Genomic DNA, 14,368 nt, shown 5'->3' with positions numbered 1-14,368 from the left:
TGAAATGTTAAGGTTTATTTGTTTTGTTCTATAAATATCAATGAAATGAAATGCTCTCATCACACTTTCATCAAATATTGCAACTGTTGCTGTTACTTATCCCATTATCATAATAGTAGATGACATCTTATTAAAAAAATATGGGTATTCTGATCTACAACTTGCATTGTTAAAATCTACCTTCCCACAACAAAAAGATGTTGATGAAATGAAGGAAGCTTAAGGGAAGATTTAGACATTTTTGCATGACAACATATTTCGAGACACTCTTTGATTAAAACTTGTAATTTGGCTTACTAAGTCAATTTTTGGCTCTCAAATGCATTACTGCTATACTTTATCTAAATTGGTTTCCACAAAAAATTAAATTACAAACTACTTTTTAAGCATCTTTACAACATCAGAACAGTCAAATAAAATTGAATTTCCCTCTATTAAACTCAGTGAGATTCCTCTTGAAATAAGACATACAGCCAATGAAACACAAAAATTCCTATATACGTTTTTCATTGTCAATTGATATATCATAACTGATTTGCAAAAGGCACTTTTGTGATAATTACACAGTGTTTTGTCTAATCATAAATTGCACAAATTTTTAACCTGGAATTCTGGTATAAAATCTATACCCACTGTAATCTACATGTACCTCTGCTCTGTCTTCCTTATAGCATAAGCAGTACAAATGTCTGTTTTGTCATATTCCATATATGATGTTTTAGAGCTGTAAATACAAAGTTAAGAAATGTCATTCAATACATCAATTTTTACCACTTGTAGTCTCAGTAGTCAGTACAATTCAGTGTCCACAGAGTGTGCACTGTGAATCTGAGAAACTGTGATGAAGAGAACTAAACCAGTAACTTCCAGGCTACCACATCCTTATTCACATGTGTATCACCTCCATCCATCCACATGTTACTCGTAGATGTTGGTTTTCTCCACCATTCGAGTCTTGCGGCCATAATTCAGCTCTGCACCTCCAGAGAGAAGCAAATCGGTGCCTGAAACACAGTTTAAAAAAAACATGCCCACATAAACACACAAAAAGCCAACAAAATTTCATTTTGAAAATAATGACTGTCAATATTTGAAGGCTTTGGAAACTCATAGTTTCCTGATTATACATGTATAAGAAGTCTAACCATTAAAGGGTGGGGACCAACAAATGTGAGTGAGTGAGTGAGTGAGTATGTGTGGGGGTGAGTGAGTGTGAGTGAGTGAGTGAGTGAGTGTGAGTGAGTGAGTGAGTGAGTGAGTGAGTGAGTGTGTGACTGAGTGAGTGTGTGATGTGACTGAGTGAGTGTGTGAGTAAGAGTGAGCAAATAAGTTTTAACTGAAGCCTTGTACACATTATTTACCTGTTGAGAATGTTGCCTCTGCTGCCAGGAACAAACACATCTGTCCTGCCTCTTCTATAGTCCCCATTCTACCCAACAGCTGAAAACAAGGAGAACATCACCATGATTTCTTAGATTGGAGTCTCAAAAGATAAAAACATAATGAAAATGTCTCAGATGTTATTGTATTAATCAGTACCTTTGGACATAATTCAATCTTTTGTAGCTGTTAGCTGTGGTAAGCTATTGGCCATTGAATACTAGTAATACATTCATTCATGATTAAGCAAGACATAATTAAGACATAATTCCCTGAAAACAGAAGCTTGACAAGTGTAATGCTGCTACAAGCTGAGCCAATGAAACATAAAGAAAGAAATCAGTTTGTGTCCAACTCCTGCAACACAATTATGACTCAGTGCGTGATCATGCCAGATTGTTTTCTTAAGATTAAAATGATGGCAAGAGAGGACATTACTCTAACTTTGGGTTTCAAATTCCCCTGATTTTAAGTGTCAAAATGAAATGACTAGACCTGTAACCTACCTGTGCTTCTTCACCACCTTTAACCATAGCCTCGGGGTTCTGTGAGACCTTAGACAGACCTTCCCACAGAGGGGTCCAGATGTTTCCTGGAGAAATACTAGTCAGGGAACAAACAATGTAGTCAGAACAATAGAATTATGAATAGTAAATTTGAACAAATGTCTCTGAAAGGAACAGGAGATAATTCTGTCACTCTATTCCTAATACATGTATTATGTGTTTGTTTTTATGTTCTGAGTTGTTATATATATATATATATACTTGTTTCATCAAACTTAAAAAAAGGTACTCACGTGTTCACCCGAACCCCATACTTAGCCTCGTCTACAGCTAAAGCTCTGGTAAAAGATGTGATGCCACCCTTAAAGAAAAAGCAAAGAGAGAAATCAAAATTTCTTCAGAAAGAAGCTATAAGATATCAAACTTGTAAAGGAACAAACATCTAGAAATGCTGATATCAAGCTAATATTCAGCCTACCTTAGTGGTGACATAAGCACACGCATGTGTCTGTCCGATCACTCCGACCAGACTGGACATGTTGATGATGTTTCCCTGCGTCTTCCTGAGATGTGGGAGGGCAAACTGAAAAACAACAACAAAGAAACATTTTTCTAAAGATTCATCCAATGCAATTTCATGTTGACAATACAAAAAATGTTCTGGACGAGAAAATCTGTCTGATATTGACATTTACTGACTCATTTCTTAGCACATTTTTGTCATCATTTCATACTTAAAGTGGCTGAAATAGCCCCAAAACAAGCTAGGTGAGAAGTCCCTCTATTTTTTGGCACCACCTATGAATAGCTGTTCATTCAGAATGATAATGAAGTGTTTATTACCTTGGAAGCTATGAAGTAGCTGACCAGGTTTAAGTTGAGAAGTGACCTGAAATCTTCCACTGACGTGTCGTCTATGGTCTGTTCAGGTGGATCTAAATCACAGGCGGAGAGGACAACAGGATAATGAATCGTGCAATTTCAAAAACTCCCGAATGAAATTTTAAAGACCTGTTATTACGTTTACACAGGCAACTTGCTAAGCTGAGGAGACCTATTCAAGGGCAAGTATTATAAGTAAGTACAAAATGTATCACATAAGATATTCAAAGTTGTATTGATGAAAAAGACTTAAAAATAAATTCATAACTCACGCCATCCTGCATTGTTGATGAGACAGTCGATCCTACCATACTTCTCTACTGTCTTGTCAATCACATTCTGGAAAAAAAAAAACACAAGGAAAAAGGTGTAGAAGAATATAGAAGATGCAACTACCTCAGTATTTGAAGTTAATCTTTTCTTACTTGACTATTAGTCTTTACTTTTTCAAATTGCAATAGGGATTTTAGAGTACCTGTACCCACACAGTATAAACAAAAAATAGTTCAAAACTTTCTAGTTCAAAACTTTCAAATTTTAAAACTTTGATGTGAATGTATTCCTAAAAATTCCTATTAGAGGGTGCATGAGAGCCGATGGTGATGTTGGGAATGAGAGTGTTTTATCTGTCCAAAGTACCCTGGGAACAAGCCTACCCTGATGTCCTGTTCCTTAGTGACATCACAGGGGATGAAGAAAGCTTCTCCTGGTCCAGATGTGTTCATTTCTGCCTCCAACTTCTTCCCTGCTTCCTCTATCATAACAACCATGAAGTTTGTGTTTAAAGTTTGCATCCAACACAAAAAATTCTCTCACCTAGAGCTTTTGACCAGTTACTCTGGTCTTCCTCAGTAGACTGTCTAACATAACTAACATAACATAACTACCAACACAGATGAACTGTCATGATAACCCTGAAGTTCTTTCATGAAAGTTCATCTGCGTTGGCTAATTGCATGTTTAGATTTAAAACTTTTGTTCCAACACAAAGGTAAATGTTGTCATCTAGAGCTTTCGACCAGGCACTCTGATATTCCTCAGTAGACTGACCCTGTGTTGACGTCACACTTCAGAAAAGCCTCACTGGGTCAGCCTTTTGAAGACCACCAGAGGGACTGGTCGAAAGCTCTAGGTGAGAACATTTATTCCTTGTGTTGGAACAAAAGTTTTAACTTTAGACCATTCAGTTCTTTTTTGTTAACATCATATGATGTATTATGTTACATATTCTTATGAAACACTGCATTATACTAGTGCATAATATAAATACGTCATACAATGTATAAATTAACAATGATACAGTTGAGTACTCTAAGAAATTTGCTGGGCAGTGTGTCTTATGGAAGTGCAGATTATTGTGCTTACCTCCTCTTGAACAAATAACAACCTTGGATCCATTTCTCACTGTGAAAGAAAGAAAAGATATATAATTGCAACTATTACATTTAATGCTTAGTATACGATCAACAATGTAAAATGACTTGTGTAAATCATTGAGCAAGTTTACAATAATGATAGGGCACAATTTATAGCTTCAGTTAATTCCATAGATTGTTGATTAATGTCCAAGATTCTCGCCTTACTGACGACACCGAAAACGCCTTCAAAAGTGTTTAAAGTCCAACTCCCAGACTTTGATCAAATTAACCACCGCCACGCCCCCTTTAAAAATCATTCAAAACATTGGAAAGTCCTATGATGAAAATTTACTTTAAACAATTACCTATTAAACAATTCAATATATAAAACATGAACATTTGTATCAATTTAAGTCCCAAGCGAAGTCCGCTTTTGGTTCAGACAACTTCCTCTAAAATTTATCATGTGACAGTCGTCAGGAAGACAAACTTTTCGCCCCCCCCCATAGAATAAAGACTTTCCTGTGCTAATCTAGGGCCCAGAAATATATTAGCTTACTCCACAAACCTTCTTCTGTATCAGAACTTACCGAAAACCCTGACGGCGCCCTCCCCGATGCCTTTAGAGCCGCCGGTAACGATGACAACTTTGTCTTTGTATCTAAGACCTGCTTCCGCCATAGTGCAAAGGTCATGGGACTGTACTACTCTTCACATAGGGGTGACGGAATCTCTCTTTTTAATGTATGACGTAATGTATTAGAATAGTGCAGATTATATTGTTGGTGTCTGTATGTATATGTATCCGTCTATGTGACATTACGATACCTCCTGAGTGCTACAATTTTTGTCCGTTGAACAGGAGAGGCCACAAAGCAGTGTGGGTAATGGGGTGAAGTCTGCCATCTCTGATCAAGGAAGTTTAAAATCAATTTTAAATTGATTTTAAACCTCCTTGCTCTGATTAACTTGTTTGTAGTGTGTTAGTATGGCAAGGATTCCAACAAAGTCTTAATCAAACAACATGGCAATACCAACAAATTACATGCAATGCACCTTCATTGAGTAGAAGCAATCTGTTTAATATCAGCTGGTGTGTTACGCCGAAAGGCGGTTATACCGGCTATACAGATACAGATACAGAACACATTTTCACCTTGGAATAAGACTTTTACTTTTGTATCTTGCACTTTCTTCCATGCTATATACTGTACATCATTTTTAAATCGAAATTTTAACATCGATTTTCCCCAAACCGGGGGTTAGACATGCTTGCACCAAGTGCAAGTTTTTTTTTAGCAAGATTTTGGCTTAATGTTATCCTTAAAATCTTTAATCTACACATACATGTACACTAATGCACACTAGACACAGAGGAGTGTCTACTAGAAGAAGCTTGCTCCTCTGTCGCAGGTCTCTCTGGTCTCATGGAAAAGGGTTCTAATCTCTGCTCCTCTGGTAAAACACTGTTCAGTCTGTCCATCAGTGGCAAGAGTTGGTCCACGGCCATTTGGCAGCGTTTCAGAGTCTGAGACATCTCGTTTATCTTCATGATCTGTTCGGCGTACTTGGCGTACTTCTTCTGGTGGTCTGTCATCATGTTAGTGAGAGCTGCTATGGCAAAATCCATCTGGAAGAAGAAACAAAGTAGAAGATGTGATGATATGTGATAGATTGTCTTGCAAGTTGGTAGATATATGATCAGTGTACCAGAAGCTAAAAAAGTTAAGAGCAGGTTCTTACCTTTCAAGTTAGTTTGAAAACTGTAAACATGCATGCCACTATTTTCTCTTTCCTTCTTCAAAATGAACACTTTTAAAATTTTGCTGGACAGAGACAGAGAAAGTGGTCTGTAACAAAATATTCCTGATCATCCCTTTTTACATGTTGCCTGGATGCCAGACTGTTTCCTGGGCCAACACAGGCCAGCTATTTGGCTCTAGGGCCAACAAACTCCCATGGAAATTTAAATTTCTCACAGTCTAACTCAGGATGGGCTGTAGTAAAATTTCCCTACAGCAGAGGAGCTGGCTTTTGTAACAGTCTGGCTTCCATGTTACCCTTGTTAAACTTAATGAAATTAGAGCATATAGAGAACCAGGATAATAGCCCCACCTCCTTTGTTCTGTTGGTGAGTGAGTTCTGGTCGAAAGCCACGGCCTCTGCACACTGCTTCATGTGTTCCTGATATCTCAGACACATCTTCAACACCTGTAACGACAAGTGCACATTAACTGGTCAAAATGTGATGCATTCATGAAAAGTTGACATATTCATATGGTCATTAAAGAAAGAATGCTCTATACTTTCTAAATATCCTAATTTCTGAAACAAAGTACCAATTTGTAAAAAAATTATACTAGTAATGATATTCATCAATGCATGATTCTCTTTTGTGTCGACTTGTTCATTTACTTTTTACTCACAGTTCATTTACTTTACTTAGTGATGCTGAGGAAGAGTGTCACTCGAAATTTGGAAGTAATCTCCAGTAGTATGTAGTTGAATATCGTTTAGCTGGATGTCTATTAAATGTTCATCAACGCATCATTTTCTTTTAATATTGGCCATTCTCTAAACTGTGATTATCTTTTCACTAAAGTGCAGTTTGAAAAAATAGTAAGTACGGAGTCGTAACACGTGTTTGACAGACTCCCTTACTTCCTTTGAGTCCAGTTTGTCCAGCACGTCCGGATCGCGCATGTTGGGGACGTTGAGGGATCCTCGCATGATCGGCAGGAAGGTTGGGATCTCCTGGATCTTGATCAGTTCTGGATCGGTGGACTGGTAGCTGTGCTGTCCCTCTGCTACAACAACTATGTCCTTCATACTCGCCTGGTGGGAGGGGGGCAAGACATGTCAGTGTTATAGATTTGTTCATTGTTCTAACTGATTATTAGAGTTCTTTGTTTGAACTATAGCTTGATCAGTTCTGGATCTGTGGACTGGTAGCTGTGCTGTCCTTCTGCCACCACAACTATGTCCTTCATACTAGCCTGGTTGGGGGGTGGGGGGGTGGCAAGACATGTAAGTGTAAGGGGATAGAATGTTCATTTTAAGTTGTAACAGCTTAAACTGATTACAATACTAGAAAGGTAACATTTGCAGGGCAAATGCATAATGTTTACCTCTGCATATGGTCTGCTCTGTTAATTCTTACTCAAGCACATTCATATAATATGGTCAGACAGGAGTCTAAATCCCTCCTGCGATGAAATTGCAACATGATGTAACCCAACACTAGTTACCATGGTTATGGTAACAGACAGTCTGGTTCAGGTCATTGACCTTATGCGTTTGGAGAAGAAGAAGAAACTGAGCAAAAACAATATGGTATTTTTCCTTCTGTGAAGGTGATTAACGTTATGATCATGACAAGATATAATGATATTTATACAGTATATATTATCTTTACCTTGTGTTTGGCTTGTTCCTGTGTTTTGCTGATGAACTTTGCCGTACTGTCGCTCTCGCCGTCCACCGGTCTGTTCACGGAGAAGGACGTGTAGGGGACGTCATCCTCCGCGCCTCTCCTCGGCTCGGGCGGGCTGATCGGCGTGCTCTGGTCAGAACCCATCTCGGGTGACAAGTCAAGCCGTCAGTATATCAGAACTGATAGCAACTGGAACTCACTACCAGACAATGTAGCCACGGCAGAAAGCGAAAACCAGTTCAAAACCTGGTTAGATAATCACTGCGAGAGACGAAAGTACGCAGGACCAGGAAACAACAGGCTGACGAGAAGCCTTCTCTCCTGAAGAAGTATCAAGGATTTAGGATTTTGGTCTCAAAAAGGAGGGGGGGGGGGGGCGTTAAAGGGGAAAGTTACACATTCATAGAAGCTCGCTGCTTGAATTTGATGGCTTGACCTTTAGTTCTAAGGTATCCCGGGATCGTCATGTCAAGGTTAAGCGAAAAAGAATGGAGATTTTCCTTCAGAAACGCCTGAAATCCACAAATGATCAGGAGACGACTCAAACTCCTTTTTTTAGGAAACACCTTCCGCCATCTTGGTTCTTGGTAAATACGATCTTTCCCAAGATGCACCACGTTCAAGATGGCTGCCCCCTGTCGAAAAAAAATTGCGTAACGCGCAAATCGTTCAGATTTTAATCGTTTTAGGCGGTGTTTTCAATATTTCTTTGGTTCGGAAACATGCAGGGTTCGGATGACAAGAGGAGGCGCCTGCGGCTGCAAGGATCTCGAGCCGTACAGGCTGGGAAACCGGTGAAACCATTCGGAGGAAGGGGGAGGGCTAGAGGGGGAGGGGCAATTGGGGGAGGGGGGCAGCAGCAGCAACCCGGATACAGGTAACGGGAGCATGGTATTTTCCCATATATGCAAATATAATTCATTAATATATGCAAGATTTATGCATACATGCAAGCACGTGCATACGTTACTACAACTTGTATACCCTATGTATCATAAGCAATTCACTTTACATATAACGTACCCCTTTGCACTCTCATTCTTTCTACCTCAACCTAAGGCACTCCCACACACCCCTGCACACTCTTACGCACCCTGTGCACCCTGTGCACTCCCACGCACCCTGCGCACCCCATGCACCCTGCGCACTCTTATTCAACCTCCCCGAACCTGATGCACCCTCACGCACCCTGTGCACCCCCATGCACCCTGTGCAACCCATGCAACCTGTGCACTCTCATTTAACCTTCCCAAACCTGATGCACCCAACGCACCCTGTTCAACCTTGTTAAACCTGAAGCACCCCCATGCAACCGTTGTGCACTCTCATTCAACCTTGTTAAACCTGATGCACCCCCACGCACCCTGTGCACTCCCATTCAACCTTGTTAAACCTGATGCACCCCCACGCACCCTGTGCACTCCCATTCAACCTTGTTAAACCTGATGCACCCCCACGCAACCTGTGCACTCCCATTCAACCTTGTTAAACCTGATGCACCCTCACGCACCCTGTGCACTCCCATTCAACCTTGTTAAACCTGATGCACCCCAATGCAACCTGCGCACTCCCATTCAACCTTGTTAAACCTGATGCACCCTCACGCACCCTGTGCACTCCAATTCAACCTTGTTAAACCTGTGCACTCCCATTCAACCTTGTTAAACCTGATGCACCCTCACGCACCCTGTGCACTCCCATTCAACCTTGTTAAACCTGTGCACTCCCACGCAACCTGTGCACTCTCATTCAACCTTGTTAAACCTGATGCACCCCCACGCAACCTGTGCACTCTCATTCAACCTTGTTAAACCTGATGCACCCCCACGCACCCTGTGCACTCCCATTCCACCTTTCCAAACCTGAACACTTATTTTCTGTCCTATAAACCTGATTCGTAGCTACTCACGAAGAGCCATTAAAATTGTAAACGCATACTGCCTTATCTAATCCTTTTCTTTATTACTCTTTATATATAATATAATATAATGTATATAATATAATATATATATAATGGCTTGAGGAGAAGGGGTGAGCACCTGGCACATACGTTTTAAGGTGTAAATAAGGTAATTATTTCTGTAGTTATTAAAGCGTTGGAATATTGACAGCTGAATTTGCTCAAGTGAATGTTTAAAAAATCAAGAATTACAGTATTTGTAGGAGTGCACAGGTTGCGTGGGGGTGCATCAGGTTTAACAAGGTTGAATGGGAGTGCACAGGTTGCGTGGGGGTGCATCAGGTTTAAGAAGGTTGAATGAGAGTGCACAGGGTTCGTGGGGGTGCATCAGGTTTAAGAAGGTTGAATGAGAGTGCGCAGGTTGCGTGGGGGTGCATCAGGTTTAAGAAGGTTGAATGAGAGTGCACAACGGTTGCATGGGGGTGCTTCAGGTTTAACAAGGTTGAACAGGGTGCGTTGGGTGCATCAGGTTTGGGAAGGTTAAATGAGAGTGCACAGGTTGCATGGGGGTGCACAGGGTGCATGGGGGTGCACAGGGTGCGTGAGGGTGCATCAGGTTCGGGGAGGTTGAATGAGAGTGCGTGGGAGTGCACAGGGTGCACAGGGTGCGTAAGAGTGTGCAGGGGTGTGTGGGAGTGCCTTAGGTTGAGGTAGAAAGAATGAGAGTGCAAAGGGGTAACGTTATATGTAAAGTGAATTGCTTATGATACATAGGGTATACAAGTTGTAGTAACGTATGCACGTGCTTGCATGTATGCATAAATCTTGCATATATTAATGAATTATATTTGCATATATGGGAAAATACCATGCTCCCGTTACCCGGATACAGCGGTGGGGAGCACAACGCCAGTTCGGCGGAACCCCGTCAGATGCTCGGCAGCAAGCCGACGTGGTTGGAAAAGGACGAAAGACTCGGAGAAAAGAGCTTTGTTTTCCAGCAGCCAGCAAAGGTGGGTAGTCTAATTCAGTTGTGAAATACCAAGTCCAATAAAAATCATACACCACTGTGCTGTAGTACTTTTATTTGTCTAGTTTGTTTTTTTCTCAGTAGATTCTTTTTGCATATTTTCAGGCTATACGGAAGCCGCCAGAACCACAAGTGTTTAAGTGAGTATGTCATAATAATATTCACCTTCATGTATGCCTGAGCTTGTGTTGTCTTTTGATTCAATGATATTGTAGTTCATCCTAACCCTAAACTGCAGCGAATAAACCTTTCATCCTTTTCAATTCCCCTTGTTCGCATAGGGAGGAGGGAGTTTTCGAAATAAGCACAAGTCCATCTGGTGTGTCCAGGTAAGGTACATGATACATGTTTTTTCTTTCATCATGAGTCACTTAGTGTTTTCATACACAATTTTGAGCAGTTTATTGTTGTTTATATGTTTCTATATTGAAACCTATCTCTGTCCACAGGTTAAGATATTTCCCACACTTCATTGACCCAAAGGAAGCTGACTGGATGTTTGATCAGCTGGAGGCTGAAATCCCCTGGAGACAGAGGAAGGGGATAGACAGGGAAGGTACAGCCTTGTCTCATTGTGTTTAAAAAAAATAGAAGGTAACATTTGCATAATGTTTACCTTTGCATAGGTCTGCTCTGTTAATTCTTACTCAAACTCATTCACATGTACATGTATGGTGACAGGAGTCTAAATCTGGCTATAAAATTGCAACATGATGTAACCCAACATCAGTTACCATGGTGACAGACATCTGGTTCGGGTCATTGACCTTTTTGTTTGGAGAAGAAGAAGAGGAAACAGAGCAAAAACCATGCAATTTAATTAAGGTCCTGTTGTGTCCTATGCTCCAGGTATGGAATACCTTCAGCCCAGGTTAACAGCCTGGTTTGGTGAACTTCCCTACTCCTACTCCAGACTTACACATGATGCCAACCCACATGTGAGTCTCCATCTTTTTTGCCAATAGATCTAGTCATAATGAACGTTCAGGCCAACACTAAGTACTAGTAGATTGGGAATTACCCAAATACGCAGTGTTGGCCTGAATGTTTATCCATTTTTGTCATAACGAAGTATACCAACACAGATGAACTTTCATGCTAAGATCTAATCACAGTCTCATGGTAAAGACTAAAACAGAACAGAGAAATCTCCAGAGAACAGAGAAATATTGTTGATGGCATTTCAGCACCATGAAAAGAGCAATGTTACTGTTGGTGGTATTTCAGGACTAAGGGCAGTGCCAATAGTCCTAGCCTGATGTTAAAGACATCAGGAGAACTAAGAAATCACCCAAGAACAGAGAAATATTACCATGTATTTGTTTATTGTGAAATCAAAACCCTTTGCAGCCTCACAACTGAATTATGAGGTTTGTTCATAAAACTCGCGAGCATGTTACACTCTAACTATAACTATACCACACTAACAAACAAACAACTCTATGACTCTCTCCCGCCCATTTCATCTGTAGTCCAACGACATAGACTCGCCCTGGCAGGGCATGTTGTTCGTAGTAACGAACCAGCTGGTAGACTAGTACAGTGGCTTCCCACTGGGAGACATAGAGTGGGACAGCCTTATACTACACTTTTGTCCATGCTAGAGAGAGACACTGGTCTCACAGGGACTGTAATAGTGTCTGCTATGAGAGATAGGACATAGTAACTTTATCAAGTGTACCTCACCGGATTAGTATAAACTAATCTGGAGGCATGATGATGATGATGATACCACATTTTAAAATCATGATAATGGGGGGGTGTGCAGCACATTCTACATTTTTTGTTCCCCAGTGGCACCCTGTAGTTACCATGTTACGTGACCACATCACCCAAACTTGCGGCCACACATTCAACTCCGTCCTGTGTAACCTGTACCGGGATGACAAGGACTCCATCGCCTGGCACTCCGACAATGAGTACGCCCTACGGAAAAACCCTATCATAGCCTCTCTGACCCTCGGTGCGATCAGAACTTTCGAGTTGCGGAAGAACCCACCACCAGTAAGTACCCTTTTGTAAAATGGCTACCAAAATAAACTGGAAGAACATCAGAAGATGGGAAGTATTGTATGACTTTATTTTGCTTATGTTCACTCCCAGGCACACTATAATTGCATGCAGAGTAGACAGGAAATTTGGGGGGACTTTTCTGGATCTAAAAGCCGGGATGTGTGCCTGATAAACAAAAGAAGGGCTGACATTCTGATGTTAATTATTTTTCTTTAGTCCCAAAAATGTCCCAAAGTGTCTTTTCAGTTGTCCCACCCTAGATTTTAGTGGTCAGTGGCCATTTGACCACCTCTAATTTCGAGCCCTGAGTACAAGTAAGAACATTGATTTTGTTGATATTAACAGGAGGAGAATGGAGACTACACGTACACAGAGAGAGTGAAAATTCCCCTGAATCATGGGAGTTTACTGATCATGGAGGGAGCAACACAAGAAGACTGGCAGGTTTGTTGACTGTTTTGGAGTTCTTTGAATAATTATTACAACATAGGAGCTTGAAGAATTTTTCTGACTTGTGCTTGATGTATTATATTTTCATTTCTGAACATGTAGTTCAGTCCTTTCCATTGAAGTAACGGAACGCTAAGTGTTAAGATTGTTCTGTCAATATACATGTATCATTTTTATTTCCAGCACCGTGTTCCAAAAGAATATCATGACAGGGATGCAAGGATAAACTTGACCTTCAGAACCATCTACCCTGAGGAGGAATCATGACCTTGGCCTTGTGCTACTGGATGAATGTGCAAGATAGAGAAATAAGCTGTTGCAGTAACTATGCTAATCTCCAAGCAGATCCTAGGGTGGCATAATGGACCCTCTCTAGATCTGGCCAATGGATACTGCCTGGCCAATTTGATACTATCTTTTGCCACCATAGGATCTGCTTGGAGATTATAACTATGCAAGACTCAAAGAATGCTGTTCGCTACTTTATGTATTACACAGCATGATTGAAAAAGCTTTGTTTCCTCTAGTTCTAGGTGCTATGATCCAGGCTTTTAGCTAGGGGGTGTCCAGGGTGTCTTTTGGACGCCCTGTACTGAAAATAATAAGAAATTGGACGCCCTACTTTTTTGTAGGACACCCTAAAGACACCCTATTTTTTCCACTCCCAACCCTTGCCATGCACACATGCCTCCCTTCAGCCTTACTATAAATACAAAAATGATGGTTTACTGAAGGAAAAAACTCCTGATTTACACCTGAAAATGCAGAAAGTAGTGTTTGAGAGCATATTGAATTTCAAAAAAGCCCCCCCAAAATCTTGCACTCAGCACGTCTTCACTGTGCATAGCATACAATAAAAAAAAATGGACGCCCACCAAAAAAATCCTAGCTAAAAGCCTGGTGCTATCGTATGTTTAAATCATTTTATTGGGCTGAAAGTCCCTTTCTTCAGCATGTCTGTGCACACGTTTTTGTAACTGTTGACATTAGTTGTACAAACGCCAGAGTTTGTATTTTACCAAAACCATTTATTTTCTTCTATATAGTATACCAGAAACACTACCGTCAGCTTAAAGACTGGATGAAATGAAAAGTCTTATGTCAACAACAACATTTGTTTCAAGAAGTACATGTATTTGTTGCCTCATATCATTAATGAGACAGGTTAACATTGTCATACATTGTACATTCTACAAGCCATTTTTGTGAAAATAAATGACATTCTTGTCATGAGGAAAATATAGTACAAATTTATGTCATGCCCAACATTAAAAAATTGAATATATGTACAAATTATTTATACATTCATGAATCATAAATCATTTTCCACTGAGAGTCAGCAATGTTATTGACATTCAATAACAGCTCAATAAAAAATAGCTCCATATTTACAGCTATAAGTTACCTATAATAATA

At 40.4% G+C, this 14,368-nt stretch overlaps 3 protein-coding genes across 4 annotated transcripts; 1 reads left to right on the top strand and 2 right to left on the bottom strand.

Moving 5' to 3' along the window:
* Positions 1-11: 11 nt before the first annotated feature.
* On the bottom strand, positions 12-4,871 carry LOC109480319 (17-beta-hydroxysteroid dehydrogenase 14-like). Its single transcript, XM_019782510.1, has 10 exons — positions 4,717-4,871; positions 4,134-4,172; positions 3,425-3,522; positions 3,041-3,107; positions 2,730-2,821; positions 2,365-2,469; positions 2,180-2,247; positions 1,887-1,983; positions 1,362-1,440; positions 12-1,004 (listed from the first exon to the last, which is right to left on the bottom strand). Exons 1-10 carry the CDS (start codon positions 4,805-4,807, stop codon positions 919-921), a joined length of 822 nt encoding a protein of 273 aa, XP_019638069.1. The 5' UTR covers positions 4,808-4,871; the 3' UTR covers positions 12-918.
* A 406-nt stretch (positions 4,872-5,277) lies between these two features.
* LOC109480326 (BLOC-1-related complex subunit 5-like) lies at positions 5,278-7,889 on the bottom strand. 2 transcript variants are annotated; one of them, XM_019782518.1, is made up of 4 exons: positions 7,542-7,889; positions 6,791-6,961; positions 6,242-6,337; positions 5,278-5,756 (listed from the first exon to the last, which is right to left on the bottom strand). In XM_019782518.1, exons 1-4 carry the CDS (start codon positions 7,701-7,703, stop codon positions 5,481-5,483), a joined length of 705 nt encoding a protein of 234 aa, XP_019638077.1. In that variant the 5' UTR covers positions 7,704-7,889; the 3' UTR covers positions 5,278-5,480. The 2 variants fall into 2 exon arrangements, with proteins under 2 accessions (XP_019638077.1, XP_019638076.1); XM_019782517.1 differs by having other exon boundaries at positions 6,788-6,961; positions 7,542-7,888.
* Positions 7,890-8,168: 279 nt separating this feature from the next.
* LOC109480313 (alpha-ketoglutarate-dependent dioxygenase alkB homolog 3-like) lies at positions 8,169-13,315 on the top strand. Its single transcript, XM_019782501.1, has 9 exons — positions 8,169-8,436; positions 10,352-10,472; positions 10,595-10,629; positions 10,771-10,818; positions 10,939-11,045; positions 11,339-11,427; positions 12,284-12,493; positions 12,848-12,946; positions 13,136-13,315. The coding sequence occupies exons 1-9, from the start codon at positions 8,282-8,284 to the stop codon at positions 13,217-13,219; spliced, it is 948 nt and encodes a 315-aa protein (XP_019638060.1). The 5' UTR covers positions 8,169-8,281; the 3' UTR covers positions 13,220-13,315.
* The last annotated feature ends 1,053 nt before the right edge of the window (positions 13,316-14,368 follow it).

Source organism: Branchiostoma belcheri, unplaced genomic scaffold, assembly GCF_001625305.1.
Source record: "Branchiostoma belcheri isolate BF01 breed outbred unplaced genomic scaffold, Haploidv18h27 scaffold50, whole genome shotgun sequence".
NCBI lineage: Eukaryota > Metazoa > Chordata > Leptocardii > Amphioxiformes > Branchiostomatidae > Branchiostoma > Branchiostoma belcheri.
This window is presented reverse-complemented; position numbering and strand designations above follow the sequence as displayed.

Coding starts and splice junctions, on each gene's coding strand:
- LOC109480313 (XM_019782501.1), top strand. CDS start 8,282: ATGCAGGGTTCGGATGACAAGAGGAGGCGCCTGCGGCTGCAAGGATCT. Junction 11,428..12,283: donor CACATGATGCCAACCCACAT/GTGAGTCTCCAT, acceptor TTTGTTCCCCAG/TGGCACCCTGTAGTTACCAT. Junction 12,494..12,847: donor TGCGGAAGAACCCACCACCA/GTAAGTACCCTT, acceptor TGATATTAACAG/GAGGAGAATGGAGACTACAC.
- LOC109480326 (XM_019782517.1), bottom strand. CDS start 7,703: ATGGGTTCTGACCAGAGCACGCCGATCAGCCCGCCCGAGCCGAGGAGA. Junction 6,962..7,541: donor AGGAACAAGCCAAACACAAG/GTAAAGATAATA, acceptor CCCTCCCACCAG/GCGAGTATGAAGGACATAGT. Junction 6,338..6,787: donor ACAAACTGGACTCAAAGGAA/GTAAGGGAGTCT, acceptor TTGTCGTTACAG/GTGTTGAAGATGTGTCTGAG.
- LOC109480319 (XM_019782510.1), bottom strand. CDS start 4,807: ATGGCGGAAGCAGGTCTTAGATACAAAGACAAAGTTGTCATCGTTACC. Junction 2,822..3,040: donor CATCAACAATGCAGGATGGC/GTGAGTTATGAA, acceptor CCTGTGATTTAG/ATCCACCTGAACAGACCATA. Junction 1,005..1,361: donor AGAGGCAACATTCTCAACAG/GTAAATAATGTG, acceptor ACTGTGTTTCAG/GCACCGATTTGCTTCTCTCT.